This window comes from Hyla sarda, chromosome 3, assembly GCF_029499605.1.
Source record: "Hyla sarda isolate aHylSar1 chromosome 3, aHylSar1.hap1, whole genome shotgun sequence".
In the NCBI taxonomy this organism is placed as follows: Eukaryota; Metazoa; Chordata; class Amphibia; order Anura; family Hylidae; genus Hyla; species Hyla sarda.
In genome coordinates this window covers 25,619,655-25,638,933 of record NC_079191.1, presented here as the reverse complement: position 1 = coordinate 25,638,933, position 19,279 = coordinate 25,619,655, and the positions used below count along the sequence as shown (strand labels likewise).

Genomic DNA, 19,279 nt, shown 5'->3' with positions numbered 1-19,279 from the left:
GCACAGGACTCACTATATAAACCGCAAAACCCCTAATCATCACAGAGCCAGCCTCCTACACCGCGGATCGGCTAAGGCTGCGTTTTTTTTTTACTTCTCTACTTTCCTCCTGGAGAAATCCCGACTGATCTTCAGAAGACAAGAACTTATTATAGAAGAGATCAAAGAAGAGCCGGGGAGCTGGGTGCACCGGAACCTGCAGATAAGATTGTGGGGTGCAGGGGGAGACCTTAAGAGAAGGACATTGCAACAAGCTACTGACAGATGCAGAAGCATATGGGGGGGCTCTAGACTGCATTTCCTGGTGGGGGAGCTCATTCATATTAATCAGGGACTTTCTACAGTACAGGGTGGGGGAGTCACCAAACATAACCCATGTGCATGCTGTTCCACAGCAGATAGCCGGACAGCAGGGTGACTGTACAGAGAGGGGCTGCTGCTATAAGATACATAGTAACACTGCAGCGGGACAGCAGCCGAGTAGACACCTACCGAGCCACTGAGTAGACACCTACCGAGCCACTGAGTAGACACCTACCGAGCCACTGAGTAGACACCTACCGAGCCAGAGCTCCCAGAACATCTCTCCAACCAAGGGATCTCACCAGCTGATCAAGGGGGAATCCACGAATGCATGAACTGATCTCCAAAAACAAGAGGGATCCTCAAATATAAGAACTGATCTCCAAAAACAAGAGGGATCCTCAAATACAAGAACTGATCTCCAAAAACAAGAGGGATCCTCAAATACAAGAACTGATCTCCAAAAACAAGAGGGATCCTTAAATACAAGAACTGATCTCCAAAAACAAGAGGGATCCTTAAATACAAGAACTGATCTCCAAAAACAAGAGGGATCCTCAAATACAAGAACTGATCTCCAAAAACTGAGGGATCCTTAAATACAAGAACTGATCTCCAAAAACAAGAGGGATCCTCAAATACAAGAACTGATCTCCAAAAACTGAGGGATCCTTAAATACAAGAACTGATCTCCAAAAACAAGAGGGATCCTTAAATACAAGAACTGATCAACAAAAACAAGAGGGATCCTTAAATACAGGAACTGATCTCCAAAAACAAGAGGGATCCTCAAATACAAGAACTGATCTCCAACCGAGGACGGAGGAATCCACTTCTCCTTAACCTGATCTCCTGAGGGATCCCATCATTTGACCAACGGCAGAAGAATTCATCAGTACATGGACTGATCTTTAAAGGGATCCTGTAATACATGAACCGATCTCCAAAGGAATCCTGTAATACACAAACTGATCTCCAGCCAAGGGATCCCATCATTTCATCCACAGCAGACTGGAGCTAGAATAGCAGGGACTGATACACGAAGTGGATCCCTGGTCTCCAGCACTGATCTGCCTCCTCCAGTAGATCTCTCCTTCCATCCCGCTCTGGACTTCCAGTAGCAGCCTCTGTGCCCAGGGATCCAGTAGATCACAGAGGGATCCCTGCCCCTATCCCCTGAGCTCACCACCAGCTGTCATGTACTTGTAGGGCACCGATCTGTCCCCGATCACTACACTCACATATCAGGGTGCACTGCGCCCCCAGAACTTCTCCTTCCCCCTCATCGCCCTGACAATAACCCCCGGCTGTTGTGATGCGTATTCCCGTAGATCCCAGCACCAGCCGGAGGTTCAGCCCGCCCTCCAGCAGCCTGCAGCCCGGCAAGATGAGCGACGTGAGCCCGGTGCCCGGCGGCCCGCAGCAGCCCCAGCCCCAAGCGCAGCAGCAGGAAGCGGCGCTCCCGGTGCCCAGGCTGCGGCCACACGACAACCGCACCATGGTGGAGATCATCGCCGACCATCCGGCCGAGCTGGTGCGGACTGACAGCCCCAACTTCCTGTGCTCAGTGCTGCCCTCTCACTGGCGCTGCAACAAGACCCTGCCCGTCGCCTTCAAGGTGGGTGCTGCATGTGTCTGCATGGTACAGGGGGCACTAATCACTAATACCTATAGAACTGTAAGTGTGCCCAAGAGCTAACACTCTACATCCAGGGGGCACTAATACCTATAGAACTGTAAGTGTGCCCAAGAGATAACACTCTACATCCAGGGGGCACTAATACCTATAGAACTGTAAGTGTGCCCAAGAGATAACACTCTACATCCAGGGGGCACTAATACCTATAGAACTGTAAGTGTGCCCAAGAGATAACACTCTACAGCCAGGGGGGCACTAATACCTATAGAACTGTAAGTGTGCCCAAGAGATAACACTCTACATCCAGGGGGGCACTAATACCTATAGAACTGTAAGTGTGCCCAAGAGCTAACACTCTACAGCCAGGGGGCACTAATACCTATAGAACTGTAAGTGTGCCCAAGAGATAACACTCTACATCCAGGGGGGCACTAATACCTATAGAACTGTAAGTGTGCCCAAGAGATAACACTCTACATCCAGGGGGCACTAATACCTATAGAACTGTAAGTGTGCCCAAGAGATAACACTCTACAGCCAGGGGGGCACTAATACCTATAGAACTGTAAGTGTGCCCAAGAGATAACACTCTACAGCCAGGGGGGCACTAATACCTATAGAACTGTAAGTGTGCCCAAGAGATAACACTCTACATCCAGGGGGGGCACTAATACCTATAGAACTGTAAGTGTGCCCAAGAGATAACACTCTACATCCAGGGGGCACTAATACCTATAGAACTGTAAGTGTGCCCAAGAGATAACACTCTACATCCAGGGGGCACTAATACCTATAGAACTGTAAGTGTGCCCAAGAGATAACACTCTACAGCCAGGGGGGCACTAATACCTATAGAACTGTAAGTGTGCCCAAGAGATAACACTCTACATCCAGGGGGCACTAATACCTATAGAACTGTAAGTGTGCCCAAGAGCTAACACTCTACATCCAGGGGGCACTAATACCTGTAGAACTGTAAGTGTGCCCAAGAGATAACACTCTACATCCAGGGGGCACTAATACCTATAGAACTGTAAGTGTGCCCAAGAGATAACACTCTACAGCCAGGGGGCACTAATACCTATAGAACTGTAAGTGTGCCCAAGAGCTAACACTCTACATCCAGGGGGCACTAATACCTGTAGAACTGTAAGTGTGCCCAAGAGATAACACTCTACATCCAGGGGGCACTAATACCTATAGAACTGTAAGTGTGCCCAAGAGCAAACACTCTACATCTAGGGGGGGCACTAATCACTAATACCTATAGAACTGTACATACCAGTGTGCCCAAGAGATAACACTCTACATCCAGGGGGCACTAATACCTATAGAACTGTAAGTGTGCCCAAGAGCTAACACTCTACAGCCAGGGGGGCACTAATACCTATAGAACTGTAAGTGTGCCCAAGAGATAACACTCTACATCCAGGGGGCACTAATACCTGTAGAACTGTAAGTGTGCCCAAGAGATAACACTCTACAGCCAGGGGGGCACTAATACCTATAGAACTGTAAGTGTGCCCAAGAGATAACACTCTACATCCAGGGGGCACTAATACCTATAGAACTGTAAGTGTGCCCAAGAGATAACACTCTACATCCAGGGGGCACTAATACCTATAGAACTGTAAGTGTGCCCAAGAGATAACACTCTACAGCCAGGGGGGCACTAATACCTATAGAACTGTAAGTGTGCCCAAGAGATAACACTCTACATCCAGGGGGCACTAATACCTATAGAACTGTAAGTGTGCCCAAGAGATAACACTCTACATCCAGGGGGCACTAATACCTATAGAACTGTAAGTGTGCCCAAGAGCAAACACTCTACATCTAGGGGGGGCACTAATCACTAATACCTATAGAACTGTACATACCAGTGTGCCCAAGAGATAACACTCTACATCCAGGGGGCACTAATACCTGTAGAACTGTAAGTGTGCCCAAGAGCTAACACTCTACATCCAGGGGGCACTAATACCTATAGAACTGTAAGTGTGCCCAAGAGATAACACTCTACATCCAGGGGGCACTAATACCTATAGAACTGTAAGTGTGCCCAAGAGATAACACTCTACATCTAGGGGGGGCACTAATCACTAATACCTATAGAACTGTAAGTGTGCCCAAGAGCAAACACTCTACATCTAGGGGGGGCACTAATCACTAATACCTATAGAACTGTACATACCAGTGTGCCCAAGAGATAACACTCTACATCCAGGGGGCACTAATACCTGTAGAACTGTAAGTGTGCCCAAGAGATAACACTCTACATCCAGGGGGCACTAATACCTATAGAACTGTAAGTGTGCCCAAGAGCTAACACTCTACAGCCAGGGGGCACTAATACCTATAGAACTGTAAGTGTGCCCAAGAGCTAACACTCTACATCCAGGGGGCACTAATACCTATAGAACTGTAAGTGTGCCCAAGAGATAACACTCTACAGCCAGGGGGCACTAATACCTATAGAACTGTAAGTGTGCCCAAGAGATAACACTCTACATCCAGGGGGCACTAATACCTATAGAACTGTAAGTGTGCCCAAGAGATAACACTCTACATCCAGGGGGGCACTAATACCTATAGAACTGTAAGTGTGCCCAAGAGATAACACTCTACATCCAGGGGGCACTAATACCTATAGAACTGTAAGTGTGCCCAAGAGATAACACTCTACAGCCAGGGGGCACTAATACCTATAGAACTGTAAGTGTGCCCAAGAGATAACACTCTACATCCAGGGGGCACTAATACCTATAGAACTGTACATACCAGTGTGCCCAAGAGCTAACACTCTACATCCAGGGGGGCACTAATCACTAATACCTATAGAACTGTACATACCAGTGTGCCCAAGAGCTAACACTCTACATCCAGGGGGCACTAATACCTATAGAACTGTAAGTGTGCCCAAGAGATAACACTCTACATCCAGGGGGCACTAATACCTATAGAACTGTACATACCAGTGTGCCCAAGAGCTAACACTCTGCAGGCCGGGCTGGATAACGTTATGCAGCCTTTATGTTATTATGGCTCCTGGAATATATATACCGTGCTCCATCCCATTTTCGTCTTTCTCCCTTTTCTCTTTTATACTTTATGCTCTTTTAACTTTTCTAATATTGTGATTAGAGTTTGAGTCTGGGTTGTGTATACTGTATACTGTATACTAACAGCCTGATATAAATAGGTATATAGTATATACACTAACAGCCTGATATATATAGGTATATAGTAAATACACTAACAGCCTGATATATATAGGTATATAGTAAATACACTAATAGCCTGATATAAATAGGTATATAGTAAATACACTAATAGCCTGATATAAATAGGTATATAGTAAATACACTAACAGCCTGATATATATAGGTATATAGTATATACACTAACAGCCTGATATATATAGGTATATAGTATATACACTAACAGCCTGATATAAATAGGTATATAGTATATACACTAACAGCCTGATATATATAGGTATATAGTATATACACTAACAGCCTGATATATATAGGTATATAGTAAATACACTAACAGCCTGATATATATAGGTATATAGTATATACACTAACAGCCTGATATATATAGGTATATAGTAAATACACTAACAGCCTGATATATATAGGTATATAGTAAATACAGTTAACAGCCTGATATATATAGGTATATAGTAAATACACTAACAACCTGATATAAATAGGTATATAGTAAATACACTAACAACCTGATATATATAGGTATATAGTATATACACTAACAGCCTGATATATATAGGTATATAGTAAATACACTAACAGCCTGATATATATAGGTATATAGTATATACACTAACAGCCTGATATATATAGGTATATAGTATATACACTAACAGCCTGATATATATAGGTATATAGTAAATACACTAACAGCCTGATATATATAGGTATATAGTAAATACACTAACAGCCTGATATATATAGGTATATAGTAAATACACTAACAGCCTGATATATATAGGTATATAGTATATACACTAACAACCTGATATAAATAGGTATATAGTATATACACTAACAGCCTGATATATATAGGTATATAGTATATACACTAACAGCCTGATATATATAGGTATATAGTATATACACTAACAGCCTGATATATATAGGTATATAGTATATACACTAACAGCCTGATATATATATAGGTATATAGTAAATACACTAACAACCTGATATAAATAGGTATATAGTAAATACACTAACAACCTGATATATATAGGTATATAGTAAATACACTAACAACCTGATATATATAGGTATATAGTAAATACACTAACAGCCTGATATAAATAGGTATATAGTAAATACACTAACAGCCTGATATAAATAGGTATATAGTAAATACACTAACAGCCTGATGTAAATAGGTATATAGTATATACACTAACAGCCTGATATATATATAGGTATATAGTAAATACACTAACAGCCTGATATATATAGGTATATAGTAAATACACTAACAACCTGATATATATAGGTATATAGTATATGCACTAACAACCTGATATAAATAGGTATATAGTATATACACTAACAGCCTGATATATATAGGTATATAGTATATACACTAACAGCCTGATATATATAGGTATATAGTATATACACTAACAGCCTGATATATATAGGTATATAGTATATACACTAACAGCCTGATATATATATAGGTATATAGTAAATACACTAACAACCTGATATAAATAGGTATATAGTAAATACACTAACAACCTGATATATATAGGTATATAGTAAATACACTAACAACCTGATATATATAGGTATATAGTAAATACACTAACAGCCTGATATAAATAGGTATATAGTAAATACACTAACAGCCTGATATAAATAGGTATATAGTAAATACACTAACAGCCTGATGTAAATAGGTATATAGTATATACACTAACAGCCTGATATATATATAGGTATATAGTAAATACACTAACAGCCTGATATATATAGGTATATAGTAAATACACTAACAACCTGATATATATAGGTATATAGTATATGCACTAACAACCTGATATAAATAGGGATATAGTATATACACTAACAGCCTGATATATATAGGTATATAGTAAATACACTAACAGCCTGATATATATAGGTATATAGTATATACACTAACAACCTGATATAAATAGGTATATAGTAAATACACTAACAGCCTGATATATATAGGTATATAGTATATACACTAACAGCCTGATATATATAGGTATATAGTAAATACACTAACAACCTGATATATATAGGTATATAGTATATACACTAACAGCCTGATATATATAGGTATATAGTATATACACTAACAGCCTTAGATAGCTATAATGCACACTAATATCTGATGTGTAAATCTTTAATAATATAACATCCTGAGCTAGCTTTTATCTATCTATCTCATATCTATCTCATATCTATCTCATATCTATCTATCTCATATCTATCTATCTATCTCATATCTATCTATCTCATATCTATCTATCTATCTATCTATATCTATCTCATATCTATCTATTTATCTATCTCATATCTATCTATCTATCTATCTCATATCTATCTATCTCATATCTATCTATCTCATATCTATCTATCTATCTCATATCTATCTCATATCTATCTTATATCTATCCCATATCTATCTATCTATCTCATATCTATATATCTATCTATCTCATATCTATCTATCTATCTATCTCATATGTATCTATCTCATATCTACCTATCTATCTATCTATCTATCTAACTATCCATCCATCCATCCATTCATCTATCCATCCATCCATCCATCCATCCATCCATCTATCTATAACAGTCTGGTATAACACACACACCCTGATACTATTACTTCCGGAGGATATTACTTTGTTGCAGTAGATCTTCTGTCTTCTATCCTCCTGCTAAGTGCATGTAAATGTATTCACCAGGCTCAGCCCATAACAGGCTCCATTTGTTCATGTATTATCAGTCTATATTCCTTTGCAGATAATGAGAGATGTCAGGACTCTATCATTCACACATCAATCTACCTGTCTATTTCATGTCTATCTCATATCTATCTATCTATCTATCTATCTCATATCTATCTATCTATCTATCTATCTATCTATCTATCATCTATATATGTATGTATGTATCTATCTATCTATCTCATATCTATCTATCTATCTATCTATCTATCTCATATCTATCTCATATCTATCTATCTATCTATATATCTCATATCTATCTATCTATCTATCTATCATCTATGTATCTATCTCATATCTATCTAGCTATCTATCATCTATCTATATATCTCATATCTATCTATCATCTATCTATCTTTCTATCATCTATCTATCTATCTATCTATCTCATATCTATCTATCATCTATCTATCTTTCTATCTATCTCATATCTATCTATCTCATATCTATCTATCTATCTCATATCTATCATCTATGTATCTATCTATGTATCTATGTATCTATCTATCTATCTCATATCTATCTATCTATCTATCTATCTTATATCTACATCACATCTATCCATCCATCTCTCCGTTTTGCTCTGGCAGTGCAGTAGTTAATCCCTCTTGTCTGTGTCTTCCTGCTTTATGATTGGAGCCAAGTATTTTAATTTACAGTAAATATCCCCAGAGGGGTTTCTGCAGTGACTTAGCGATGCAGCAGAATGTTTCTCCAGGGGGCAGATGTATAACGCTAAATTTATTTCTGCAACAGAGCTAACAGGACGGAAACTTCTATGGAGGAAAACATAAGGCTTCATATTAAGTGCTGTGTCCCTTATGTCCATTGAGAAATTCATTTACACTGTCCAAAAAATCCACTCACATCTATAGCTGCTTTATCATATTTTTGGTTTTGTTTTGAGTTTGTAACATTAAAATATTGGTGCCAGGGAAAGAAAAGCTGGGATCATTGTCATGTGACCCCCAACAATGGGTGTGAGTATAGCTTCCGGTCTGTATAATCTGCAGTTATGTCCATAAATAATCATTTATTTTACTGATAAAAAAAAAAAAAAAAAAAAAAAGTAAAAAATTTTCCATTCCACCTAATGTATGTGGTCACTAAATAAATAAATAAATAAATAAATAAATAAATCTTGTACATCTTTTAAACTCCAGGCTTTTATTGTAGTTGTAATATTTTGTTTGGAATATAGAATATTTAACGTTTTAAATGATGTCATATAAAATATAAAGGATCATTCTAAAGTCCTTATTTAAATTTATTAAAGCCCACGTTTTATGTTCTAACTATATTATTGTTATTATTTATTATTATAAAAAGTAGATTCTGTGAATTATATATGTACAGTACATGTATATTTGTTGCCAATTTTACATCATAATTGCATTTTAATGCATCTTTTCAGAATCTCTGCCTTTATCAGTTAACTATATCTGTAATAAATAAATAATAAAAAATAAAAAAATATATATATATATATTAGAAAAGATAATAAATATCATAATATTTTATTTAAGGAAATATTATTAGGACATTTTTTTTATAGACATAATGTATTCAATAGTTAAAACCTACTTCTCTATTTAGTCTCTAACAATAAGGAAGATTTACCTAAATATGCAAAATAGAAATTAAGTTAAGAAAAAATATTTAAATTATAATTTTTTTGTTTCTGCTAAATAATTCATGTGAGCGGGTGTTTGTGGGCAGCTGTTACAGGGGGGTTATTTATTAAGGCCTGGCTACTGTAGCAGTGGCAAAACTACCGGCCTGTAAAACAAGGACTCCCTTCTACGCAGCCTCAGTTGCTATTGAGAATTTATATGAGTCACGTTAGAAAAAAAGCGACAAAAGTCATTTGTGTCCTTAAATTACTGGGACTTTTTTTTTTTCTTTTAGGTTTTCGCTTTGCAATTTTAGTTTTAACCCAAATTGCAAGACCTTATATACATTTAAGCTTTTTACTTGTAATAATACATTTTTAAATATTTTTTGCTAAATATTCTTTAAAAAAAAAAAATTGCTCAAAACAACAAATATATATGGACACAACGTGCAATAAAAAATAATGCCACCCTATAGATATATTGTAGCTACAATGCTTTTATTCTCCAAAAAAGACATTATTCTCCCAAATTTTTTTTTCCTTTTTTGCCTATTTTCACAAAAAAAAAATATCCCCCCCCGCCCCCAAAAAAAAATAAAATAATGACTACGGTAATTCTTATATCAATCTATGAATTATTTAGTTCTAATTTATTTTATCCATATTTATACTATAACATATTAATTTTTATATTTATCTTAGGGCAGGTGAAATATTTTATTTCTTTTTTTGTTTTTCTTTTTAACTTATAAAATACCTATGAGGCGTACTGTATGTAGTAGAGCCAAAATAATTGTTAAACACAGAATTTTAGTTTTTTTTTTTTTACTTATAAAATACCTATGTGGTAATAGGTAGTAAATGAACAAAAAACAAACAAAAAGGAAGAGCTATTTCTATCTCTATTTCTATCTTTTTGTTTTCCCTCCTGGCTTTTGCTAAAGAAAATAAAATAAAATTATAATTACGTACAAAAAAACTATATATATGTGAATATAAGCCTAATAATGGTCAGTTTATTGGACTGTTTATTATTCTCTCCAATATTCACTTTTTTTGATTTTAGAATTTTCGCAATTTTTGCATCACTTTTCATTTACTTTGACTATTATACACAGTTTTATATTAATTGAATGATGACATTCTATTATAAATAAAGCAAATTGTTAAAAGCACTTAGAACTATTTTACAGATGTATTTTTGTAGATCTTTTATTATTCTTTTACCAACCAAACACTCAAAGTTTTTGTTTATTATGAGTTTTTCCCTTGCCAACCCCATAATCATATCCATGCAAAACCAAATATATATCGTTATACCGATTCTGATGCTACGATTTTAACTTATTCTTTTTCATACCCATTATTATTACCTTTTAGACTATTTTACGTAATTTCATATAAAATGTCACAAACATATAATAGAAAGTGCTAAGATAAAAGTTAGTAATATGGGTTTTATAGGGCTTTGCTATTATTAAGGGGATTTCTTTGGAGTCCAAAGCTGTAAACTTACATCTGGATGGTGACTCTGTGTCCCCCCCCCCCCCCCCCCACTATACATAGACTTGTTAATTTTGGTCACCAACCTTCTAAAATTTGAGGAGAGCTCATAAAAATAGGGAACTTATCGGCCAAAGTCTATAATAAAAAATAGATGCATCCGTGGTTATTTTTGTAGGCGCTGGAGCAGGTTGTTGCCATCGTAGGAACTTACTTATAGACAGAAGTTACTCATTATCGATACACTCTCTTTTTTTTTTATTTTTAGTATGGCTGTCCTTTTATAGTCTGTCCTTGTGTGTGACTAAATTGTCCAGAAACCAAAAAAAACGGAGCGTGGATACATTGTGCTTTACGCATAAAACCACACTCATCTGTAGACAGTTTCTCAGATATCCGCTTGAGGTCTAAATAGCATTAGAGCATTTCAGCCCTCTCTACTCTATCTGTAAACATATATTCACTTTAATAGGATTTGGAGGCGCGAAAATGTCAGAAGTCCTCCGTTTCCCGACCCAAATTTCGAAATATATTGCAGAATTTTGGGATGTGTCAGGCCAATCCCTTGACCCTTTGAGGGACCCAAGATTGAGATGTTTTATAGATTGCAACACAAAAGTTAGGGACCAGAAGCTAATTTTATTATGTATATATTTATCTATTTTTATGTATGTATTTATATATTTATTTATTTTTATGTATGTATGTATGTATTTATATATTTATTTATTTTTATGTATGTATGTATTTATATATTTATTTATTTTTATGTATGTATGTATTTATATATTTATTTATTTTTATGTATGTATGTATGTATTTATATATTTATTTATTTTTATGTATGTATGTATTTATATATTTATTTATTTTTATGTATGTATGTATTTATATATTTATTTATTTTTATGTATGTATGTATGTATTTATATATTTATTTATTTTTATGTATGTATGTATTTATATATTTATTTATTTTGTAATTATTATTATTATAATTTTTTTTTTTTTTTTTGAAGCATTGGCTCCCAACCCCTCCAGGACTTGTCCCACCCTAATGTGGTTGAGTAAAATCCTGACCTGACGTAGCTTTTAACTTCAGTAAGGATGCGTTCACACAGCCGTCTGTTCCCGTTTTTTCTTTACCCACGTTTCGGTTCCGTTCTTGCAGGCTGTAAACGGATTTTTTTAAAATCCGTTTTTAATCCGTTTACAGCCTGCAAGAACGGAACCGCAACGTGGATAAAAAAAATGGGAACAGACGGCCGTGTGAACGCATCCTTACTGAAGTTAAAAGCTACGTCAGGTCATGATTTTACTCAACCACATCCGTTTGTACCCGTCTGCGCTCATTTCCGTTTTTTTTTTTACGGCAGAAAAAACGGCACGTGCAGTATTTTTTCTTCCGTCAAAAAAATAAAAGATACAGTAAATTTAACATTGAAGTCTATGGAAAACGGATGAACCTTTAATGTCATCCATTTGTATCCGTTTTTTGATCCGGTTTTACTTCTGAGCATGCTCAGAACAAAAAAAAATGTATTTTTTGGTTTATTTCCTGAACAATAATGGATACAAATGGATAATATCCGTTTGCATCTGTTATTGTCCGGTTTTTTTTTAAAGTCCGTTTTTATTTTTGATGGGGGAAGAACGGGACGGGTCTAGGCGGCCGTGTGAACGCAACCTAAGAGAAGAAGGCAAAAGTAGATGGTAGAAATTGGCTGCAAGACTTAGATCACCTCCTTAAGTTATTATTATTTATTTATTTATTATTATTATTATTATTACTATTATTTTTGCCTTTAGATCACCTCCTCAAGTTATTATTATTATTATTTATTTATTATTATTGCCTTTAGATCACCTCCTCAAGTTATTATTATTTATTTATTTATTTATTTATTATTATTGCCTTTAGATCACCTCCTCAAGTTATTATTTTTATTTATTTATTATTATTACTATTATTTTTGCCTTTAGATCACCTCCTCAAGTTATTATTTTTATTTATTTTTTATTATTATTATTACTATTATTTTTGCCTTTAGATCACCTCCTCAAGTTATTATTTTTATTTATTTTTTATTATTACTATTATTTTTGCCTTTAGATCACCTCCTCAAGTTATTATTTTTATTTATTTTTTATTATTACTATTATTTTTGCCTTTAGATCACCTCCTCAAGATATTATTTTTTATTTATTTATTATTATTACTATTATTTTTGCCTTTAGATCACCTCCTCAAGTTATTATTATTTTTTATTATTATTACTATTATTTTTGCCTTTAGATCACCTCCTCAAGTTATTATAATTTTTTTTTATTATTATTACTATTATTTTTGCCTTTAGATCACCTCCTCAAGTTATTATTAATATTTTTTATTATTATTACTATTATTTTTGCCTTTAGATCACCTCCTCAAGTTATTATTATTATTTTTTTATTATTATTACTATTATTTTTGCCTTTAGATCACCTCCTCAAGTTATTATTAATATTTTTTATTATTATTACTATTATTTTTGCCTTTAGATCACCTCCTCAAGATATAATTTTTTATTTATTTATTATTATTACTATTATTTTTGCCTTTAGTTCACCTCCTCAAGATATTATTTTTTATTTATTTATTTATTATTATTACTATTATTTTTGCCTTTAGATCACCTCCTCAAGTTATTAATTTTATTTATTATTATCATTACTATTATTTTTGCCTTGCATAGTGGGTAGAGAGTTGCGCTACGTTCTGACAAGCCTGGTTGATGGAAGGTGGAGGGTTAATTGGTTTATCTTCTATGTATGACACCATATGTACTTTATGGTTGCGGTTGGTGCATGGTTGGTAAGCGAGCAGCTTGGGAACATTTACACCTTCACCTGAGACGAGCGATTCTGTGAAAAGTCGATTCGCCGCCCTGCGAATTTTACTATCACGAAGCTTTATTCCAACATATGCAAATTTTACATGTTTTGCTCGTATGAACAGATATAAATGTATCTTCCTATACATCTATGACTCCTAAGATCACAGCTTAAAGGGGTACTCCGGTGGAAAACTTTTTTTTTTTTTTTTTTAAATCAACTGGTGCTAGAAAGTTAAACAGATTTGTAAATGACTTCTATTAAAAAATCTTAATCCTTCCAGTACTTATTAGCTGCTGAATACTACAGAGGAAATTCTTTTCTTTTTGGAACACAGAGCTCTCTGCTGACATCATGATCACGGTGCTCTCTGCTGACATCTCTGTCCATTTTAAGAACTGTCCAGAGTAGGAGAAAATCCCCATAGAAAACATATGCTGCTCTGGACAGTTCCTAAAATGGACAGCGATGTCAGCAGAGAGCACTGTGATCATGATGTCAGCAGAGAGCGCTGTGTTCCAAAAAGAAAATAATTTCCTCTGTAGTATTCTGCAGCTAATAAGTACTGGAAGGATCAAGATTTTTTAATAGAAGTAATTTACAAATCTGTTTAATTTTCTGGCACCAGTTGATTAAAAAAAATAATAATAAAGTTTTCCACCGGTGTAACCCTTCTACGGCAGTGTTTTCCAAACAGGGTGCCTCCAGCTGTTGCAAAACTACAACTCCCAGCATGTTCGGACAGCCTTTCGCTGTCCGAACATGCTGGGAGTTGTAGTTTAGCAACAGCTGGAGGCACCTTGGTTAGGAAACACTGGCTTACGGTCTCCATATAAAACATATAGATCTGAATATCCCAGTTAAAGGGGTTATCCAGGAAAAAAAAAAATTCTATATCAACTGGCTCCAGGAAGTTAAACAGATTTGTAAATCACTTCTATTAAAAAAAAATCTTAATCCTTTCAGTACTTATGAGCTGCTGAAGTTGAGTTGTTCTTTTCTGTCTAAGTGCTCTCTGATGACACCTGTCTCGGGAACTGTCCAGAGTAGAAGCAAATCCCCATAGCAAACCTATTCTACTCTGTGCAGTTCCCGAGACAAGCAGAGGTGTCAGCAGAGAGCACTGTTGCCAGACAGAAAAGAACAACTCAACTTCAGCAACTGATAATTATTGGAAGGATTAAGATTTTTTAATAGAAGTAATTTACAAATCTGTTTAACTTTCTGGAGCCAGTTGATATATATATATATATATATATATATATATGAAAACATTTTTTTCCCCCTGGAATACCCCTTTAAATGTAATATTCACCACTTCAAATGATGACAAATACATATGTTGGGCCGTATATGTCCCATAGGGACTTACACCTATGGTGGGAACAGAGGTCCTTTGATTCCAGTTCTACAAGCCAGGGTGCCCTGCTGGGGCTGCTTACTTACTAACAGACTTGTGCACATGTATGCGGCTTGCTTTATTAAAATATGTAGGAGTTTTAGGAAAATTTGTAGATATGCCCCTGTCTTAGACGGGAGTACCCCTTTAAAGGAGTACTCCGGTGGAAAAATGTTTTCTTAAATCAACTGGTGCCAGAAAGTTAAGCAGATTTGTAAATTACTTCTATTAGAAAATCTTAATCCTTCCAGTACTTTTTAGCAGCTCTATGCTACTGAGGAAATTATTTTCTTTTTTAATTTCTTTTTTGTCTTGTCCACAGTGCTCTCTGCTGACACATCTGTCCGTGTCAGGAACTGTCCAGAGCAGCAAAGGTTTGCTATGGGGGATTTTCTCCTGCTCTGGACAGTTCCTGATACGGGCATCAGGTGTCAGCAGAGAGCACTGTGAACAAGACAAAAAAATAAATTAAAAAAGAAAAGAATTTATTCTGTAGCATACTGCTGCTAGTAAGTACTAGAAGGGTAAAGATTTTTTTAATAGAAGTACGGTAATTTACAAATCTGTTTAAGTCTCTGGCACCAGTTGATTTAAAAAAAAAAAATGTTTTCCATCGGAGTACCCCTTTAAGATAATGCAGGAGGATTAACCGAATGTGGATTTTTGCTGCTGCTCTGTTGCATGCTATCTGCATTCAGCCTGAAAAATAGCAATGTCTATACCCGTGATCTCCAAACTGTGAACCTGCAGATGTTGCAAAACTACAACTCCCAGCATGTCCGGACATCCGGATGCAAACGGATGACATTAAAGGGGTACTCCTGTGGAATTTTTTTTAAATCAACTGGTGCCAGAAAGTTAAACAGATTTGTAAATTACTTCTATTAAAAAATCTTAACCCATCCAGTACTTATTAGCTGCTGAATACTACAGAGGAAATGGTTTTCTTTTTGGAACACAGAGCTCTCTGCTGACATCATGACCACAGTGCTCTCTGCTGACACCTCTGTCCATTTTAGGAACTGTCCAGAGCAGTATATGTTTCCTATGGGGATTTTTTCCTACTCTGGACAGTTCTTAAAATGGACAGAGGTGTCAGCAGAGAGCACTGTGCTCGTGATTCAGCAGAGAGCTCTGTAGTCCAAAAAGAAAACCATTTTCAGCAGCTAATAAGTACTTGAAGGATTAAGATTTTTTAATAGAAGTAATTTACAAATCTGTTTAACTTTCTGGCACCAGTTGATAAAAAAAAAAAAAAAAGAAAAAAAGTTTTCCACTGGAGTACCCCTTTAATGACTCATCTGTTTACCATAGACTTCAATGTTAAATTTACTGTATCTGTTTTCTCTTCCGTTTTTCTGCCGGAAGAAAAAATACTGCATGTGCCGTGTGAACGCAGCCTTAGAGACCTCTGCTCTATAATCGTGTGGGATTCAATGAGAGCTCCAAAAAAAGGCGGCCACATTAACATATATATATATATATATATATGTATATATACTAATAACAAGGCCTAATAAAGTGTGTGCTGTGTGTCAGGAGGGTGGCGGCGCAGTCACACAGATGTCAGAATAGTGTTGAGGATGGATGTCATGGATTGGTGTGAAATGACACTTTTCTACTATATGACTGTTTGGGGAATGAGCTGGGTTATGTTTCTTGTAGAATTGACGTTTGCATTTTATACATTTGTTAGGTATCTATCTAGAAATATAGTTCCATAAACAAATGTATCGCAGCACGGTGCCAGCGTCCCGGACCCGACTAAAGTCCCTCCAGTATAGACGAACGATGGCGCAGCGCTCCAGAAAATAAGTGGGAAAAAATGGATTTATTGCCTCACATCACAGCGACGTTTCTGTCCTACTATACAAACATTTTCAAGCTTCTTTTTTTCCACTTATTTTCTGGAGTGCTGTTCTGTATTTGGGGAAATATGGAGAATCTAATGGGAAAATAGTCAGATAGATAGATATGAGATAGATAGATAGAAAGATAAATAAACAGATAAAGATATTGTATAGGTAGATAGACAGATAATATATGGCCAGATAGATAAATAAATGGACAGGAGACGGATAAATAGATAGATAGATAAGAGATAGATAGATAGATAGATAGATAGATATGAGATAGATATGAGATAGATAGATATGAGATAGATAGATAGATATGAGATAGATAGATGATAGGAGATAGATATGAGATAGATATGAGATAGATAGATATGAGATAGATAGATAGATAGATAGATATGAGATAGATATGAGATAGATAGATAGATATGAGATAAATAGATATGAGATAGATAGATAGATAGATAGATATGAGATAGATAGATAGATAGATATGAGATAGATAGCTGATAGATAGATAGATAGATATGAGATAGATATGAGATGGATAGATAGATATGAGATAGATAGATATGAGATAGATAGATATGAGATAGACATGAGATAGATAGATAGATATGAGATAGATAGATAGATAGATATGAGATAGACATGAGATAGATAGATAGATAGATAGATAGATAGATATGAGATAGATAGATAGATACATAGATAGATAGATAGATATGAGATAGATATGAGATAGATAGATAGATATGAGATAGATAGATAGATAGATATGAGATAGATAGATAGATAAATATGAGATAGATAGATATGAGATAGATAAATAGATAGATAGATACATATGAGATAGATAGATATGCGATAAATTTGAGATATATAGATAGATATGAGATAGATAGATAGATTTGAGATAGATAGATTTGAGATAGATATGAGATAGATAGGTAGATAGATAGATATGAGATAGATAGATAGATATGAGATAGATATGAGATAGATAGATATGAGATAGATAGATAGACAGATAGATAGATATGAGATAGATAGATAGATATGAGATAGATAGATAAATATGAGATAGATAGATATGAGATAGATAAATAGATAGATAGATAGATAGATATGAGATAGATAGATATGAGATAGATTTGAGATATATAGATAGATATGAGATAGATAGATAGATTGGAGATAGATAGATTTGAGATAGATAGATAGATATGAGATAGATAGATAGGCAGATAGATATGAGATAGAGAGATAGATAGGTAGATAGTTGAGTCAACATTTTATGGTAACTTGTTATGGCATTGGATGTTTTTTCATATTCTTTTTCCCAGAACTTCCACCTAATTTGACCACACATGCTCAGTAGATCAGCTCTAGTCACACATGCTCAGTAGATCAGCTCTAGTCACACACGCTCAGTAGATCAGTCCTAGTCACACATGCTCAGTAGATCAGTTCTTGTCACACATGCTCAGTAGATCAGTCCTAGTCACACATGCTCAGTAGATCAGTCCTAGTCACACATGCTCAGTAGCTCAGTCCTAGTCACACATGCTCAGTAGATCAGTCCTAGTCACACATGCTCAGTAGATCAGTCCTAGTCACACATGCTCAGTAGATCAGTTCTAGTCACACATGCTCAGTAGCTCAGTCCTAGTCACACATGCTCAGTAGATCAGTTCTAGTCAGACATGCTCAGTAGCTCAGTCCTAGTCACACATGCTCAGTAGATCACTCCTAGTCACACATGCTCAGTAGCTCAGTTCTAGTCACACATGCTCAGTAGATCAGTCCTAGCCACACATGCTCAGTAGATCAGTCCTAGTCACACATGCTCAGTAGATCAGTTCTAGCCACACATGCTCAGTAGATCAGTCCTAGTCACACACGCTCAGTAGATCAGTCCTAGTCACATATGCTCAGTAGATCAGTCCTAGTCACACATGCTCAGTAGATCAGTCCTAGTCACACATGCTCAGTAGATCAGTCCTAGTCACACATGCTCAGTAGATCAGTCCTAGTCACATATGCTCAGTAGATC

General features: G+C 35.7%; 1 protein-coding gene across 2 annotated transcripts in view; it reads left to right on the top strand.

The window, feature by feature from the left end:
• The first annotated feature begins 562 nt into the window (after window positions 1-562).
• RUNX2 (RUNX family transcription factor 2) overlaps window positions 563-19,279 on the top strand; it is a 107,427-nt gene continuing 88,710 nt past the window's right edge. For both annotated transcript variants that reach the window (XM_056563926.1, XM_056563925.1), the window contains exon 1: window positions 563-1,921. In XM_056563926.1, coding sequence (XP_056419901.1) covers window positions 1,619-1,921 — 303 coding nt within the window. In that variant the 5' untranslated portion in view covers window positions 563-1,618. The remainder of the gene's footprint in view (window positions 1,922-19,279) is intronic.